At 49.1% G+C, this 17,929-nt stretch overlaps 8 protein-coding genes across 8 annotated transcripts; 3 read left to right on the top strand and 5 right to left on the bottom strand.

The window, feature by feature from the left end:
- Positions 1-105: 105 nt before the first annotated feature.
- N7484_011065 (uncharacterized protein) lies at positions 106-1,183 on the bottom strand (the record flags this gene model as incomplete). The annotated part of the gene is made up of 4 exons (XM_057121452.1): positions 106-521; positions 582-941; positions 1,020-1,032; positions 1,103-1,183. 4 exons carry the CDS (start codon positions 1,181-1,183, stop codon positions 106-108), a joined length of 870 nt encoding a protein of 289 aa, XP_056967206.1.
- A 720-nt stretch (positions 1,184-1,903) lies between these two features.
- acoA (aconitate hydratase ACO1) lies at positions 1,904-4,873 on the bottom strand (the record flags this gene model as incomplete). Its single annotated transcript, XM_057121451.1, is given in 5 exon segments — positions 1,904-2,616; positions 2,634-4,114; positions 4,218-4,237; positions 4,339-4,410; positions 4,664-4,873. The coding sequence occupies 5 exon segments, from the start codon at positions 4,697-4,699 to the stop codon at positions 1,904-1,906; spliced, it is 2,322 nt and encodes a 773-aa protein (XP_056967205.1). The 5' UTR covers positions 4,700-4,873.
- A 965-nt stretch (positions 4,874-5,838) lies between these two features.
- On the top strand, positions 5,839-6,299 carry N7484_011063 (putative C2H2 finger domain protein; the record flags this gene model as incomplete). Its single annotated transcript, XM_057121450.1, has 3 exons — positions 5,839-5,879; positions 5,946-6,125; positions 6,188-6,299. The coding sequence occupies 3 exons, from the start codon at positions 5,839-5,841 to the stop codon at positions 6,297-6,299; spliced, it is 333 nt and encodes a 110-aa protein (XP_056967204.1).
- A 430-nt stretch (positions 6,300-6,729) lies between these two features.
- On the bottom strand, positions 6,730-7,886 carry N7484_011062 (uncharacterized protein; the record flags this gene model as incomplete). Its single annotated transcript, XM_057121449.1, has 4 exons — positions 6,730-6,816; positions 6,872-7,220; positions 7,319-7,658; positions 7,727-7,886. 4 exons carry the CDS (start codon positions 7,884-7,886, stop codon positions 6,730-6,732), a joined length of 936 nt encoding a protein of 311 aa, XP_056967203.1.
- A 207-nt stretch (positions 7,887-8,093) lies between these two features.
- On the top strand, positions 8,094-10,766 carry N7484_011061 (DNA-dependent ATPase RAD54; the record flags this gene model as incomplete). The annotated part of the gene is made up of 5 exons (XM_057121448.1): positions 8,094-8,101; positions 8,184-8,847; positions 8,911-8,994; positions 9,045-9,168; positions 9,220-10,766. The coding sequence occupies 5 exons, from the start codon at positions 8,094-8,096 to the stop codon at positions 10,764-10,766; spliced, it is 2,427 nt and encodes an 808-aa protein (XP_056967202.1).
- Positions 10,767-10,941: 175 nt separating this feature from the next.
- Positions 10,942-12,628, bottom strand: N7484_011060 (MDR family MFS transporter; the record flags this gene model as incomplete). The annotated part of the gene is made up of 3 exons (XM_057121447.1): positions 10,942-11,663; positions 11,714-12,117; positions 12,174-12,628. The coding sequence occupies 3 exons, from the start codon at positions 12,626-12,628 to the stop codon at positions 10,942-10,944; spliced, it is 1,581 nt and encodes a 526-aa protein (XP_056967201.1).
- Positions 12,629-13,248: 620 nt separating this feature from the next.
- On the top strand, positions 13,249-15,520 carry N7484_011059 (uncharacterized protein; the record flags this gene model as incomplete). The annotated part of the gene is made up of 5 exons (XM_057121446.1): positions 13,249-13,589; positions 13,639-13,669; positions 13,754-14,239; positions 14,347-15,336; positions 15,383-15,520. The coding sequence occupies 5 exons, from the start codon at positions 13,249-13,251 to the stop codon at positions 15,518-15,520; spliced, it is 1,986 nt and encodes a 661-aa protein (XP_056967200.1).
- An 869-nt stretch (positions 15,521-16,389) lies between these two features.
- On the bottom strand, positions 16,390-17,547 carry N7484_011058 (putative sarcosine oxidase; the record flags this gene model as incomplete). The annotated part of the gene is made up of 1 exon (XM_057121445.1): positions 16,390-17,547. One exon carries the CDS (start codon positions 17,545-17,547, stop codon positions 16,390-16,392), a length of 1,158 nt encoding a protein of 385 aa, XP_056967199.1.
- Positions 17,548-17,929: the final 382 nt, after the last annotated feature.

Below are 17,929 nucleotides of genomic sequence, written 5' to 3'. Positions count from 1 at the left end.
CAAGAACGCCCAGAATACTTGGAGTCCAATATTATAAAGAGTTATATATAGCTAATTCTCCCGTGTAGATTATCCAGAAACCCTGTAGTACAACCTTCCCCCGCCCTACAACGCCGACTTCTCCCCACTTAACCTCCACTCCCCTGACTCCGAATCAAGTACCGTCAGCCCCTCATCCTCCAATTTCAACAATACTTGCAGCACCCCATGTGACGCGGGCAGGTGGAGGCTATCGGGTACATCCCGGTAAATCTTTTTAACGAGCTGTAATGGCGTCCACGCCTTGCGCTCGGGCGACGGGTCTCCCGCCGCCTCTAGCTGCCCATACCGTAGTACCCGGAGCACCTCATCTTCTCGTTGCTGGCGGTGCTGGATATACTCGCTGACACGGGTACTGACTTTCTCAAGCACGGCTCCGTGGCCCGGGTATCCGCGGCCTGTAACCCGATCCCGCATCCGGTGAAGACTGTCCAGATAGACTTTCAAGTTCTCGAATACAGCGGTGCCGTGTCCCAGGATATCTATCTTATGTCAACATGGGGGGAAGGTGGTAAGAAAAGGAGAAGCCGGCTGCAACTTACTGTCTCCTGTAAACATCGCATCCTCTTCCTCCAGTACAAATGCCATGTGGTCCACTGTATGGCCGGGTGTATGGGCGGCTATCAGCGTTGCCCCTTCAACGCGAAATACCTGTCCATCTTGGATATCGGTCTGTCCCTTATCCGGCTGATGCTTGAAGACCTCAGCTTGGGGGCAAATCCTGAGTAGATCCGGTAGGCCATTCACATGGTCGTGATGCCAGTGCGTAAGAAGAGCCTGGTGCACCGTGGCTTTCTCTTCTGACAGAACGGATTCAAGACGTGCAGCCCACGTGGGTTTACCCTCGCCCGTGTCAATGAGAATTCGCTGGTGTCCACGGCCGATTAGGTATGTGTTAGTTCCTGGTACCGGTTAGTGAGGGGTCGAGCCCAGCCCGCGCCGGGGGGAAGGGGGCCGAGTTACCCTGTCCGGACACCTACCTTGCAGTGTGAACTAGAGGATGTCAGCCACCGTTGTTGCCCAACCGCTTCTATTTCTATTTTGTTGGTTCTTTGGCACATACCTTTCCTGGATTGCCGCCTAGGATTCTGATCACGGATGCACTGAGACGTTCCACTTCTGGGAGAGGAACAAGTTGTGCCATGATGTATGTGGTATGTGTGGTCGTGAATGCGTGAGCCGTATGGGCCAAACGTAGATATCCTATTATTAATCGCCGAAAATCGGGAATGTGGAGGATCTTGGTATAGAATCTCCGGGGTAGATGTAGTCCTAAGGGTCCACTGCCCCTCTCTGCTTTATGTGCTTAATTGCGGGATTCTCAAAGCCGATGACGCCTAGTGGGAAAGCGGTTTCGTTTGCGGGGCTGGTGCAACGGGCCTCGGCAGCTTATCTCAGCTTCATCTGTTTACTTGTCCGAGGTGGAGATGGGACTTACCGACGGAATGAATGATAGAAAGTTGAAGAACGAGTTTTACAATGTTGAGAGCTTTACAATGAACCGGTTTGAACATAAAGGAAATAGTGTATGCATGCTATCCTGGCACGTACTGATATAGGGAAATTGAACAACTATATCCATTGAACCCACCCAAACTATCTGGGAATCCAACGCGAGACCAATAGGCCTAAAACAAAAGATCATGAAATTTTTCCCAGAGCGCAACTCCTCATATCCAGCACAAAAAAGGAACACGCAAAAAGGAGTGACAAACCCCCACTCGCTCTGGAGGTCTGTAGATGTCACTCCGTTCTCTTTCTGGGGCGCTGAAACACACGAGAGAACGTAGTTTACACGGGCATCTCAGAAAGATCCCTGGAACAAAAAGAAACTAAATGTTGCAGATCAAAGATGCTCCATCATTTAGTTGGATCCGGACTTGCGAGCCATGGTGTTCAGGGCGGAACCGTCAACGAACCACTCAATCTGGGACTCGTTGAAGGTGTGGCTGAGCTGAATATCGAAGGCATCACCACCAGCGGCGGGGTGAACGCGGAGGGTCATGGGCTTGCCAACCTCGATCTGAGTGCACATAAGGTCGACCTTGTCCTCGGGCTTGATCTTCTCGTAATCGGCGGGGTCGGAAAAGGTGAGGGGCAGCATACCCTGCTTCTTCAGGTTGGTCTCGTGGATACGAGCGAAGGAGCGGGTGATGATGGCAAGACCACCGAGGTGGCGGGGCTCAAGAGCGGCGTGCTCACGGGAAGAACCCTCACCGTAGTTCCAGTCACCAATGACAACCCACTTGACACCGCGGGCCTTGTAGTCACGGGCAGTGGCGGGGACGGCGTCGTACTTGCCAGTGAAGGCGTTCTTGACCTTGTTGGCCTCACCGTTCTCCTCGTTGATGGCACCGATCAACATGTTGTTGGAGATGTTGTCCAAGTGGCCACGGTACTTCAACCAGGGACCAGCCATGGAGATGTGATCAGTGGTGGTCTTACCCTGGCACTTGATCAGGATAGGGATGTTGGTGGCATCCTTCTTGTCCCAGGCAGCGAAGCCACCGAGGAGCTGCAGACGGTCACTGGTAGGGGAAACAGCGACGGTGATGGACTCACGGTCGGCAGGGGGGCCTGGTAAGTGTCCATACCGGGGTCGTATCCACGCTCGGGGAGACCGTCGCCAGTGGGAGGCTTGAGCATGAACTCCTTGCCCTCGCTGTCCTTCAGGGAGTCGGTGAGGGGGTTGAAGTTGAGGGTACCGGCAACGGTCATGGCAACGACCAGGTCGGGAGAGGCAACAAAGGCGTGAGTGGCGGGGTTAGCGTCGTTACGGCCAGTGAAATTACGGTTGTAGGAGGAAATGATGGAGTTGGCCTCGCCCTTTTGCACATCCTTACGGTCCCACTGACCAATGCAAGGACCGCAAGCGTTGGCCAGAATGACACCACCGTACTCCTCGAGGGTGGCGAGCTGACCGTCACGCTCAATGGTAGCGCGAATCTGCTCGGAGCCGGGGGTGATGGTGAACAGAGACTTGGACTTGAGACCGTGGTTGAGGGCATCACGGGCAATAGAAGCGGCACGGGACATATCCTCGTAAGAGGAGTTGGTGCAAGAACCGATCAGACCGACCTTGAGCTCCTCGGGCCACTTGTTGGTCTTGACAGCCTCCTTGAACTGGGAGAGAGGGGTGGCAAGATCGGGGGTGAAGGGACCGTTGATGTGAGGCTCGAGCTCATCGAGGTTGATCTCGATAAGCTGGTCGTACTCGGCACCCTCGTCCTCACGGAGCTGGGCAGCGTACTCACGGGAGAAGTCACCAATGTTCTGACGCTTGGTGGCCTTCAGGTAGTCGTACATGCGGTCGTTGAAGGGGAACATGGAGGTGGTGGCACCAATCTCGGCACCCATGTTACAAATAGTACCCATACCAGTGCAGGACAGGGAGTCAACACCGGGACCGTGGTACTCGATGATGGCACCAGTACCACCCTTGACGGTCAGGAGACCAGCGACCTTCAGGATGATATCCTTAGGGGTGGTCCAGCCGGACATCTGACCGGTGAGACGGACACCAATAACCTTGGGGGCCTTCAGCTCCCAGGGGAGACCAGCCATAACGTCGACAGCATCAGCACCACCGACACCGATGGCAGCCATAGCGAGACCACCGGCGTTGGGGGTGTGGGAGTCAGTACCAATCATCAGACCACCGGGGAAAGCGTAGTTCTCAAGAACGATCTGGTGAATGATACCGGAACCGGGCTTCCAGAAACCAATGTTGTACTTGGCGGTGGAAGAGGCAAGGAAGTCGTAAACCTCCTTGTTGATCTCGTTGGCACGGGCCAAATCCTTCTCACCACCAACCTGGGCCTCAATCAAGTGGTCACAGTGGACAGTGGTGGGGGTCTGGACGGAAGGCATGCCAGCGGACATGAACTGCAGAATAGCCATCTGAGCAGTAGCGTCCTGGCAAGCAACACGGTCGGGGCGGAGCTTGAGGTAAGAGGTACCACGCTCGATGTCCTGGCCGTGAGGATCGTCCAAGTGAGAGTAGAGGACCTTCTCGGCGTAGGTAAGAGGACGCTGCAAGCGACCACGGACGATGTCGAGGTTCTCGTTCATCTTCCTACAAGCAAAACCATGTTAGTTAACCTTGATCTGCTATGCCTTTTCTTTCTCTTTGTTGTTTTGTTTTTTGTTGTTGATTTTTCAGACAGGTGATATCGTACTTGTAGTTGATGTAGTTGCCCTAATGGAGTTCGTTTTAATTAGCCGTTGTTCCCTGTTTTTCGACCAGTCGATTCTGAAGTCGCAACCGACTATAGCGGGATAAGGCTTTTAGCCACTCACCTTCTCGTGGATGGTCATCTCGACCTTCTTGTCAAGGGGGCTAGCGGTAGCGTAGGCCCGGGTCCCGAAAAGCTGAACGAATACTTAGTTAGTTTGCTGCGAATCCCCTGTACCCCATCTCCGGAATGACGCAGGACCACATATTGGTGTAGCACCTGCATCGGGTGCGTGTTGCTTACAAGACGGGACTTGGGGGCCTGTCATAGAGAAGACATGTTAGCATCATTGTCCTTTGTCCGGGGTCAAGATCCACATTGGAGAATCTGGGAGGATGCCATGAGCGCATCACCCATCTCTTCCAACGAGGTAGGGTATATCAACGTACCAGCGCACCGGCGCGCGCAAGGCGGGTGGAGATCATGATGTCCAAAAGCTAATTACCACCTTCACCTGTGGTAAGCTTAAAGCAGAGTGGAGAGTGGAAAGGAAAGAAGAGAAAGAGAAGAGAAAAAGGGAAGCTTGGAGGTTTTGAGTGGGAAGAGAGAATTGTGCTCAGCCGAACAGCCGTAACTCGCTGTTACCCCAGCGATACAGTACGCGTATTGTGGTTTGGGGGTTCCCGCATGCGCTCGTCCACCCAGACTGGAGATTCCGATCCACGAAGATTTTTATTTCTGTTTCTGCAGGTAGAATGGTGAGAAAAATCGGGATCTCTAACTCATTAATTCCTGAAGCTTCCGGCTTTCTTTTAATATGCAATATTACATTCATTGACTCTCTAAATGCATCGTGAAGCTCATCAACTCATGCCGATGCAGGTGTACTGGCAATACACGGCATGTGACGGGACCAAAGCGGGCCACCAATCACGGAATTTGCAATTACAACGTTCATATAGAAAGCAGGTTGAACATTATTTTAGAGACTCGGGCCAAGGGACTTGACTCGGGTATGATTATACACTCCAAGCTCGGTATCCTTCCCCATTTACCCGCAAGGTATCAAGTTCCCCATTGCATGTGGGCTGAAGATCATCCCGAATCCAGGGAGTGGCTTGGATCTAAACACCAGATATAGATAAGCCATACTTCCAAGGATATTCCGTATATAGTTATAATAGCTAACATGGTCCGTTTTAATACATTCTCAATATTCATATTTGGCCTCCTGTCGATGTCTCAGAACAGGAACATCCGCAACAGGGCCGGAGCAACATGCCGCGAATGCAAACGTCATAGGGATAAAGCATATTCACCTTACGATACATAAATTACACTGAAAACCGGTTACCGTGCTGAGCCGAGGCGTGCCGACGGGACTCCCGCGTCCATGGCCAAGCAGTGAAACCGCCAATCAAGTCCGATGCGTTTCAATCGCTCGCTTGCTCCACTCGGTCAGCGGAAAAATCCCTCCATGACTTCGCCCTTTGTTCCTCCTGGCGCTTGTCCCGTTCCCCACTCCGCCCCATTATCACTCCGGAAATCGGTGATAACTTTTTTTGTCTCGAACCTCTCGATCTTCAATTTTTTGTGTCGGCAAGCAAGCCGAAGTCTAGCAAAAATGGGTGCTTTGCGCAGAGTCAAGAATAAGCGTCGCACAAGGTACGTTCGATAATGACTGATTTTTTGCACCCGTTTGTGCGGACGCTAATTTTCGATCTGTTACAGAGACTACGACCAGGTCATTGCCGATATCCAATCACCCCGTCACCTGGAGCTTTACAAGGAATCTAAGGATGTAGAGGATCTGCCAGGCCTTGGACAGCACTTCTGCACAGAGTGCTCCAAGTGGTTTGAAAGTGACTACAACTTGAAGGCGCACACCAAGGGCAAGAACCACAAGCGGAGGTAAGTTGCGAGCCTTTGAATCCTGCGCCGCCAATCAAATCACTAACGGTCGCGTTCAATAGAGTTAAGATCTTGAAAGAAGAGCCTCACTCCCAAAAGATCGCCGAGGCTGTTGTCGGCTTGGGCGTCGACAACTTCAAGCGCCCTGAAAAAGATACTGAGATGGAGATCTGAACACGGCCTCGGATCGCCACACCAAAAGGGAAAATCCACCCAAGAGGCAGGAAACCTCTCGTTGCCACTCAGCCCAGTCTGGTCGACATGGTCAAAATATGAACGTCTACGCATGATTCCCATGCCCACTTGACACTACTGCACCTTCCCAAGGTGGAGTCCTCACGTGAGGTGAATTTTTTTATATGCCGAAAACCGCCGGGTCTGTGTTCTGCCGGTTTACGGGAACCGCGAAACCGCCGGTTCTCGGATGAAACAACGGCGTCCTCGAAATTTATTCCCTTTCCTGGCAAATACCCCGGAGTAATAATTCCAATAGAAATCCCTCAATACCAAATAAAAGAATCTAACCTGAATCGGGTTTCGGTATACATTTTATTGTTTGGGACAACCCCACACTATCCATGCGATTTAGTTGTACAGTAAACATTTAGGCACGTTGGGTCATCGGCTCGAGGCTTAATGGCTGGCTTAGTGTCTGAGTAAAGCTTTTCATCAACCACTCATATGCCGCCCACTGGTTTCATATTAGAAATAGCCAATTAGAAGGAGTGTTTTAAAAAATAACTCACCTGGACAGCATTTACAATGAAAGCTCGTATACTGCAGACGCCCAATCCTCGGTAGAAAGGCCTCAAACCCTCAGCTCTGTACGCCTCTTTGGCAATTTGTAATGTGGTCAGGGTCTGGCGTGGGCGCACAAGAGATTGGCGCTCTGCAGAACCCGGGGAAGTATGCACATCATGCATATCATGCATAGTCTGCGCTTGGAGTCGGGTTTTAATCATGTCCAAGGGGAAGACTGATCCCCAGGTGACAATTCCGGCAATTCCACCACATAGGAGGACTTTCATGGCTGCTTGGTTGGAAGATTCATTTTGGGTTGTCATAAGGCGCTTGCAGAGCTCATAGGACCAGAAACTGTAGCCTGTTAGTTGTCTATGGACACCGAATGCATGATCAAAACAAGACCAATAAAACCTTGGAAGAGATTTTTGGGGGAAAAGAGTGCTTCTTACTAGAATCCATAGCCAATTGCATCTCTAGCACTCGTGACTCCTCCTCCATAGTAAAGGCCTCGCCAGCCGCGATAACGATATATATCCTTGGCAACCGACCATGAGGAAACCTCCGGACGAGAATCTATTTGTGCCCGGCATTTGATGAATTCGGTTGGAGCAGAGATAGTCCAACTAGCTAGTCCGCCAGCGGCGCCAGCAACCCAAATTTTGTACAAAGATACTCCCTCGGGGTTCGTGGGGTCCACAATGGAGTGATCCATAGTCATCAGCAACCGATTGTATGCCATAAAGAGGACTGCATTGAGGGCTCCATATCCCAAAATTGGCGCAGCCGCACCTGAATAGAGAATCAGCACACGAAACAATATTGGTTATAAAGCCGCTAGTGGTCTGGTGGAAACAAACCTCGAACAAGTGAGCCCGCCTTCTCTATTCCGGATAGATGGGATGGCGGGGCATGAGCCGCGCTGCCCGCTTGAAGCCGAACCTTGACCACATCTAACGGATTTCCAATGATAATCCCAAGGGCACCGCTAAGGTAGCCCGCCCAGAAACCCGAATCCATCCAGCTTTCGTGATGTGAAAGAGTTCTTCCCCACTCTCTCAGCTCCCCAGTTCCCGTTTAGGGTTGTACTTCGGCGGGGTGATTCGTAGATCACGTGAGGGCGTGGCACTTTGGTGTTGTAGGCAGGCGCGAGTCTTGGCTGAGTCAACGCGTCGATCACCTTCCATCTTCTACCAGGAAGGAACGCCTGAAGAGTGTTTTGTACAAATGTTGGTGTAAATTGTTTAATGTTATTCACAGATTGTAATCATGTACGTCCTACCGTCCCTTTCCTTGATCACTGCTAATAATATGAAGGTATCGTGCTAAGCCAGCCGCGCCCGGGACCGATGGTGTCAAAACACCACTGCAGCCCAAGTCAATAAACTCATTGGACCGACTTTCGAAACCATTCAAGTGCCCAGGATCGGCGACCTACACACGAGTTTCAGAGAAGCCCTCGAGGAAGCGACGAAAAGTCAACTACGCAGATGCCGACGGTAGCACGGAGGATGGAGCAGAGAAGCCATACACAAACGATGATCGATTGGCGTTGGCAACTCGAGAGGTGAACAGATTTCCCGTGTTTAAGCCCAAGGACAAGGATGCGGCCTTTCGACAAAGGTTCTCCATTCCTTTCATCAACAAGAACACCGATCAATACAATCCCGGTCGCGCAGCGCCGACCTTGGGCATGCGGCAGGGCGCGACATTCGTTGTTAAACCACTCCATGACCCCAGCGGAGAGTTTGCGATTGTCCTCTATGACCCGACTGTCGACGATATCGAAGAGCCTACGCCCAAAGATCCGGACGCCCCAAAGGAAGATGACGGCCCGAAAATAGAGGAGCCGCTGGTACATAAAAGCTTGGCAGATATTCTTGGTCTGAAGAAAAAAGTGGAAGAGCGACCGAAGGTGCCGGTGGTGATAGACCCCAGACTCGCGAAGGTTCTTCGACCACATCAAGTGGAAGGTGTGAAGGTACTATACTCTGCCCCATGACCCCACTGTGAATTGTATGCTGACATCCGTGGCTCTGTTTAGTTTATGTACCGATGTACAACCGGGATGGTTGATAAGAATGCCAATGGTTGCATTATGGCAGATGGTATGGGATTGGGTAAAACGGTATGATACAGATGGACTGTCAGATATTGTTCTCTAGTTAACAACCCTAGCTCCAATGTATCACCTTGATGTGGACATTGATCAAGCAAGCCCCGGAAGCCGGCAAAACGACAATTCAAAAGTGCGTGATCGCCTGTCCGTCAAGTTTAGTTGGCAACTGGGCGAATGAACTAGGTAGGTTATGATGATATGCGGCTATTGGTCACTTAGCTGATATGCATGTAGGAAAATGGCTTGGAAAGGATGCGACTACTCCCTTTGCAATCGATGGAAAAGCCTCCAAGGCCGAACTCACTCTTCAGATCAAGCAGTGGGCAATCGCATCGGGTCGCGGAATTGTTCGACCCATCCTCATTGTATCATACGAAACTCTCCGCATGTATGTGGACGCCTTGAAAGACACGCCGATTGGACTTCTGCTATGTGACGAAGGTCATCGACTCAAGAATAAGGATAGCTTGACATGGACAGCCTTGAATAGCCTTAACGTGAACCGTCGAGTTATTCTTTCCGGAACACCCATTCAGAACGATTTATCGGAGTACTTTGCTCTTCTTCACTTTGCTAATCCCAATCTACTGGGATCTCAAGCCGAATTTCGCAAGAGATTTGAATTACCCATTCTGCGTGGCCGGGATGCTGCAGGTACTGAAGAAGCTCGAAAATTAGGCGATGAACGTCTCACGGAACTATCTGGTATTGTGAACAAGTTCATTATTCGCCGAAGTAACGAGCTCCTATCAAAGTACCTGCCTCTCAAATATGAGCACGTTGTCTTCTGCAATATGGCTCCGTTCCAGTTGGACCTATACAATCATTTCATCCAGAGTCCGGAGATTCGGAGTCTACTTCGAGGAAAAGGCAGTCAGCCATTGAAGGCCATTGGTATCTTGAAGAAGCTTTGTAACCATCCAGACCTTTTGGACCTTGCAAAAGACCTTCCAGGGTGTGAGCACACATATCCCGAGGATTTCACTGCACCGGAGTATCGAGGTCGCGACAGGGATGTGCGGAGCTGGTACTCCGGAAAGATGATGGTACTTGATCGCATGCTTGCTCGCATCCGTCAAGATACCAACGACAAGATCGTTCTTATCAGCAACTACACCCAGACTCTGGATTTGTTTGAGCGACTTTGCCGGTCGCGCAATTACGGGAATCTACGACTGGATGGTACAATGAACATCAAGAAGCGACAAAAGCTGGTCGACAAGTTCAATGACCCCGATGGCCCTGAATTTGTGTTTCTCCTTAGTAGTAAGGCTGGTGGATGCGGTCTGAACTTGATTGGTGCAAATCGACTCGTTTTGTTCGACCCTGACTGGAACCCTGCTGCCGATCAACAAGCGTTGGCCCGTGTATGGCGTGACGGACAAAAGAAAGACTGTTTCGTTTATCGCTTTATTGCAACTGGATCTATCGAGGAGAAGATCTTCCAGCGTCAGTCACACAAGCAATCTCTTTCGTCTTGTGTCGTGGACTCGGCGGAGGATGTTGAGCGCCATTTCTCCTTGGAGTCGCTGCGAGAACTTTTCCAATTCAAGCCTGAGACTCGTAGTGATACACACGATACATTCAAGTGCAAGCGATGCCGACCGGATGGAACACAATTTGTAAAGGCTCCGGCTATGCTTTATGGCGACACAAGCTCATGGAATCATTTGGTCAATACTGGAGAGCAGGGACCGTTGGGCCAGATCCAGGACTTGCTCATGCGGCAGGAGGCCGGAGAACGTGATGTCTCTGCTATATTCCAGTATATCAGCCACTGATAGACATAACTTAGCCTGGATAGAATAATGTACACGCAGCGGGAATGATATTGGCGTATTGGACGTTTTCGACCGGCGTTCGTATGGTAAATAGATATGCTTATTTCATTGATTACAAATTCATACCAAAACAATTCATTTTCTCCGATAAATTATGTATCAGGGTGACTATTGATCACCTCTCGGGTTTCTCAGTGAGCGGCTGGCCAGATTTCCCAGTCGCAGTCTCATCGTGCTTACTACCATCATTGCTGATTCCTCCGTGCTCGGGACCATCTTGACCATTTTTGCCTTCCTTGATACTCTTCCACTCCATACCAAGAGAGCTTATCAGAGCAACCAGCGTCAGCCCCAAAGCAGTAAAGAAGATCCTCCTACAAGCATCATTATATGCCCGTTGAACCATCACAATGTCTTCTGATGGCACAACCGAAACCAAATCCGTCGCACCTTCATTCACAACCAAATTCGTGTCCAGACCCGGGACACCACTCAGATGCGAGACAAGTATATTACTCAAGATCGTTTGTCCTACCGCTGCGAAAATACTCCCACCAATCTGCTGGAGGAAGAACATCAACGCAATGCCAATTGGGATATCCGGTGGTGGTAGAATTCTTTGCACAACCAATCCACTCAGCTGCATTCCAAGTCCGAGACCAAAGCCCGAAAGGAACTGGTACCCAATCCAGTGCGATGAGCTGGTGTTGAGGTCGAAGGTAGTCATTAGGCCTAGTCCTATCGACATAATGCTTGGACTGAGATACATGACTGGGACGTAGTATCCAATTTTCTGCGTGGATAGGCCGCCGATAAAGCTTGCAACGACGAGACTGAGGACTAGTGGCAGGGTATAGATTCCAGACTTGACAGGATTGACCAGCTTGACGGTTTGGACTAGTCGAAGTTAAGATGTCGTGCTCCAGACAGTTTGGGGTATTACTCACACCAAATCGGAACGTAGTAAATCATCATCATCATTGCGCTGGATGTGAAGAATATAAAAACAGCCGCGCTGAGGATACTGCGACGAGTAATAATTCTTGCAGGGATTGTGGCTGTTTCAGGCCTCCAGATCTGGATTGCGGCGTAGATGAGGATCAAGACCCCAAATACAACGAATAACGCAATAATCCGACCACTATTCCACGCATATGTCGATCCACCCCACTGGAAAGCCAAGAGAAGACAGACCATTGACGGTATGAAGAAGAGCATTCCCAGTGGATCTAGGCGTTTAATATGCACCAGAACGGGAACGCAATCATGCTGGGCTTTCTGTGGATGCCAGATGAAGGTCATGGCCAGCAGACTAACCGCCCCAATGGGCAAATTGATATAGAAACACCACCTGCGACCATCATTGTTAGTGGCTAACTCCCGAGTCTCGTGTTTAGGTCTGCCCACCTCCAAGTAACACTACTGGTAAAACCTCCACCAACCAGCGGACCCATAACTGAAGCAATGCCAAACACAGCCCCAAATAAGCCTTGGTACATCGGTCGTTTGTGAAGTGGTACCAATGGAATAATGATCAGCATGCAACCAGAGAATATTCCCGCCGAAGCAAATCCCGCAATGGCACGGCCTGCAATAAAAGCGTTGGAAGTAGGGGCGGCGCCACAGACTGCTGATCCAATCTCAAAGACAACCACTGAAGACAAGAATACCCATTTCATATCGTAGAATTTGTAGATTCGTCCAAAAAGTAGCTGTGCTGATGCACTAGCTAGCATATAGGCTGATCCATACCATCCAATATCGCCCAGGCTATGGAATTCGTCTGTGATGCGAGGGATGGCTGTTGCGATGATTGTTCGGTCTAGTGCAACTAGTAACAAAGACAGGAAGTTACATAGCATTATTAGCCAGAATTGAAGTGTTTTGGGGTGGTATTGGCTGCCTGCAGGCCCGCCAGGTGGCCCCGGTGGTGACGGTGATGATGATGGTTGTGGACATGTTGTATTTGTTTGTTGTGAAGCATCTTGATTTACAACCTCGGGATCTGTCCTATTTTCTGAATGTGAGGGTCGAGTCATTTCACTCGAGTTTTAAATGCACAAAGGTTAAGATAGTGGGAGGAAGTTTGAGAAATATAGTTGGTCTTGGAGTTTTGATGGTAGCATTCCTTTTGTCACTGGGTTCCAATCAAGGGGATCTCGGCCTATTTCAAGGCATTGACCGTTCCTCAAAGAGACACAACATTCCGATCTCTCGGAACGAGTTTTGCGAGTAAGCAAGAAGCTTGATAAATCCATCTCTCAATGCTTGATGATGAGATTCATACTACCCCTTTTGGTTTAGTGGTCACGGGGATGTCGGTCCCGAGCGCCAGTTTCGGGTCCGAAGTCACCCTTTCTCCCCGAATCTTTATGGGCTCAACTGTGCCCTTTGATCGTCATTTCGTTTTGCCTGACTGGTTGACTGGTTCAGGACCGAGCCCTACTTCTAATAAAGCTTCGGGCCCAGACCAGCCCGCATTATGAGTTTGCCACGAGGTCAATCGTGTATCCTGTGTCAGCAGCGCAAGGTCCGATGCGATCAACAAAAACCCTGCACAGGTTGTGTTCGAGCACAGGTCGAGTGCAAGGTTGCACCCATACAACCAGCTCGAAGGAAGAAGCGAAAGATCCAGGAGGGTGATTTGATCGATCGGCTCAAGAAATATGAGGCGCTAATGGCTCGGAATGGCATCGACTTCAATTCAATTCTGGACAATGAACGTGAGAGGAATACGTCGGAAATGCCTAGTGATGTACTGGATCTCTCTCCGGGGCCTGCTTCTCCGAAAACTGAGAAGTCTCGAGATGTACTTCGTAAAAAGTCAGCATCATGTCGATCTTTATTGGCTCCGAGCGCTAATTTGATACAGAAGTTCTAAATGGGCTGCATACTATGACGAGGTTAGTTCACTCAGCTTACCCCTGCAATTTCATGCGACTGGCACATAATTCAAATCTATTCCAAGATGCTTATACCGTTTATAGTATCAAACCCACAATGACCTGCTACAAGGCTCCGATGATGATGAGCATGATCAGCCAACAATTCACCATGCCTTTGACAAGATGTTTGAAAATAGTAATGATGGTTTTCCATTCATGGTAGGAGGCTCGAAAAGTCCAATTACTCATCTTCATCCATCTGCAATCCAAATATTCCAGCTGTGGCAGATCTACCTCAATAATGTCAACCCTCTTTTGAAGATCAGCCATGTGCCCACCCTGCAGAACCAGATTGTCAAAGCTAGTGCCGACCTTGCCGAAGTTGATGAATCTTTTGAGGCCCTAATGTTTGCGATATATTCTATATCGGTGACGTCGATGCCGAATGACGAAGTTGAGGCAGCTTTTGGAGATTCAAAGAATGAGTTGTTGGCTCGGTACCATGCAGCGTCACAACAGGCTCTTATCAATGCTAAGTTTATGAGCTCAATCGAGCTGACGACGCTACAGGCTCTGCTTTTATACCTTGTAAGTCTTATTCTGCTCCTTAGTTCAAAGTCTCAACCATTCTTCTTCGCATATGAGCCCTGTCTAGAAAGACAACACGATTTACATTGATTAATATTGGACTGCAGCTCAGCATATGTCAATCTGTTGATCCAAGATCTCTTTTCTGCTTGATCGGTATCGCGGTGCGTGTAGCTACTCGTCTTGGTATACATCGAGATGGCGATCAATTTGGAATCCCGCCATTTGAGACCGAGCAACGCCGACGACTTTGGTGGCAACTAGCTATGTTTGACAAGCGTATAGCTGAGTTGACAGGTTCTGCTATCACAGCCCTATCATCATCCCGGACCGACTGTCGACTTCCTCTTAATATCAACGATTCAGATCTTCACAAGCACACCAAATCTCTTCCGAGACCGTCCACAGGATCAACCGAAATGCTCTTCTGTCTGACTCGTGTGGAACTGTTGGCTTCTACTACGCCGAGCGGTCTGCGACCAGATCCATCAATAGTGAGAAATCGACAAGAAAACGAACCCCTTGTGCCACCATCTAGTTTCAATCCTTCTGAAGTGAACGAATCACCATTTCGTGGCCTCAATGAATATTCTGCCTACATCGAATCGACGTACCTTCAATATTGTGACCCCGAAATCCCCATACAAAATTTCGCACTACTAACAGCACGAGTATCGCTCTACAAACTCCAAGTTGTGGATTTCATGTGCCGGGGTATCCCAACAACAAAACTCTCTGATCAAGAGCGTGACAATCTCTTCATGACTTCTGTGCAAATGATCGAGTGCGATGACGAGATCTACAACACTAAAGAACTACGTGGTTTTCTTTGGTACACTCAGTTCCAAGCCCCCATGCCGGGGTTTTTCTTCCTCATGAGCGAATTGCGGCACCGTACAACCGGGCCACTTTGTGAGCGCGCATGGAAAGCTATCTTCAATAATCATCAGCATCGAGGTCTGATCCGCAGGTTGAAAAGTCCTATGCATACTGCTTTAGGGCAGGCTATACTCAAGGCCTGGGAAGCCCATGAGCAGGCTGAAATTCAACAGGGAAGGGCTATTGATTCACCAGAGCTGATTACTGTATTGCGTCAAGTATATGTGCCAAAGATGAAAAGGTCGAATTTGCCATCTAGTCTAGTGCAAGATACAAATGCCGCTTCTGCGTCCCAGGCTGATCCAGTCGGTCCTACCGCAGAGCTGCTACCCTATGGCAACATCAATGCTGAGCCTACAATGGAGTTCCAACAATCAGGGCCAGATTCCGATGCTAGTATGATGTTTCCTGCCTTTAATAACGGGAGCCAGATGTATGGGTTGGGAATGATGGGCTACGAGGAGCCAACTTGGTCATATCTGATGCAACCAGGGCCCTTTGGGGACTACTACACTATCTAGTCCAAAGTATTACCCCAGATCAGTTTCCGGCCCTACCTTATTAATTACCTTATTAATTATACATATTCACTAAATATTTCACGACACCACCATATCTTACTAAAGTTCTATATAATTACTCATAGTAATTTAGGTAATACCCATCTGACGCACAGAACTATCTCTAAATATTTTTGAAAATCTACGCTAAGATTTTCAACCATAAGTAATTGTCTCATCACCCTTTATACTAACACATTATTTTTTACGTATAGTATTACTCACCATAAACCTGGTACATACCCCTGAAGGTACTATTAAATACTGTTATATCTTCCTCTTTAAATAAGCTTCAAATATAACCGAATAAGTCGTTGTTTTAATAACATATAAATAATATTAGAGGGGTTTAAAAGCTTAGTAAATGCCTTGGCGGGTCCTCCATATTTACACATAAACTTTCAAACCGCTCTATCGTCACCAAAAAGCTATATGGATCTTCGAATTATCTTTTCAAAATACTTCTCTATAGTAACGGATTAAAGTAAAACATTGAAGAGAGCCCGCTTAATACTGAGTGGTACAAGCCTTCCCAAAAGTTGGTGGTTGGGTTGACCCTACCGGACCCGCACTTGGGGAAATACTTACGGTCCCCATTGAACTTACGGAGTGACCAGACTCGGATGATCCGGTAAAGAAGCAATCACATTGTAGCCTTGAATTGGTCGCTATCGACAGATGTAAAACACTTCAAAAATTATCTACACATCATCAAAGCTTGCTGTTGAGTGTTGCAGCCTTGGGGATCCCCCATTTCGAGATATCCTCATTGGTCTTACCATCGACAGCCAACTCAGCCAAAACACGACCAAACGCAGGTGCAAACTTGAAAGCATGAGCCGCACCCAGACCAACAATGATATCAGGATCCCTCTCGAGTGGGCTGATAATAAAATTCCGGTCGGGAGTGATCGTATATTGGCAAGTAATCGTGCGAAGCGGAGTGCGCTCCTTATCTGGCATGAAACCATCCATAAAAGTCGTGAGCTGTTCGAGTAACTGTGGCGAGTGCACGAAAGTCCGCTCCTCAGGACTCATAAAGTTGTTGGAATAATCGCGACCCGCTTTAATAGTCGGCTCGCCATAGCTAGGAAACCCATAGAAACAATGAGTCCCCTGCCAGATCCATACAGGAAGTTTATCCGTCTCATAGGCAGATGGATCGGTAGGCTTATAATAAGTGACCTGCTCTTGCATAACAGAGACAGGAATATGCACGGAGAGAGGCGCAAGAAGCTTATTGATCCACGCATCCGTAGTGAGAATCACCTTCTTAACCCTGAATCGTCCCTTCGGCGTCTCAATAACAACACCACCCGACTTCTGAGGTGTCACACGCTGAACAGGCGTATTGTCCTTCAAAACAGCACCATGAGATCGCGCCAGGGATTGCAATGTGCTGACAGTCTTATTGGCATGAGCAATGCCCGAATCAGCCGTATAAACAGTGACAACGTCATCGGCAATATCAAACTGAGGCCAGCGCTTCTTGACCTCTTGCGCATCGAGTGTTTCATAAGGCACATTCAGAGCAGCGAGACTTTTCGTAAAATCGCTCGCAGGAACAGGTGAGTCCGGTGCGAAGAAAACAACCCCACCGGTCGTCGTTAACATCTTATACCCGGTCACATTCTCTAGTTCGGCCCAGTCCTTGTAGGCTGATTTGGCAAGTGCCACGTATTCAGGTGCAAAATTTGAGGTTCGGACGATGCGGGAGGTGTCGTGAGAAGCCCCACGGACGTGACCGAGCTCGAATTGTTCGAATCCAATCACTTTTGCGCCTTTCTGGGCTGCGTAGTAGGCTGCACCGCTTCCAAGGACGCCGAGTCCAACGACGGCGACGTCGAATTGTTCCATTTCTTGAGTCATTGTTTGAATTGTGGAAGGTATGTGTATGTCAGTAGCATGAATTGACTTCGACTCTATCTTTATGCTTTATCCTGGCTTATTGAGCACGGTGCGAATGATCATCCACCGTCCACGTGATGGCTCTCGCCCGGGAAGATATGCTTGTTTCGATATTCCGCATGGTCTCATGACCTTTTCCCCGACATCTGGCGTTGGATTTTGAACTAGCAATGAGGGGTTTGCATTGACATGTCATCGATACGCTTAGACCGGGGAATCCCCGGTCACTTGATCGGGCAGCGGGCCGCCCATACGGAACCGCATGTTTACTCAATTTGGGGTAGACTCGAACGTCAGGTCATACCCTTTGTTTGTATCTGTATCTGTAATGTAATAGAATTGG

This window comes from Penicillium longicatenatum (assembly GCF_028827895.1).
Source record: "Penicillium longicatenatum strain IBT 33135 chromosome Unknown contig_7_segment0_segment0, whole genome shotgun sequence".
In the NCBI taxonomy this organism is placed as follows: domain Eukaryota; kingdom Fungi; phylum Ascomycota; class Eurotiomycetes; order Eurotiales; family Aspergillaceae; genus Penicillium; species Penicillium longicatenatum.
The sequence above is the reverse complement of the archived record's forward strand: the minus strand, read 5'-3'. Positions and strand labels throughout refer to the sequence as shown.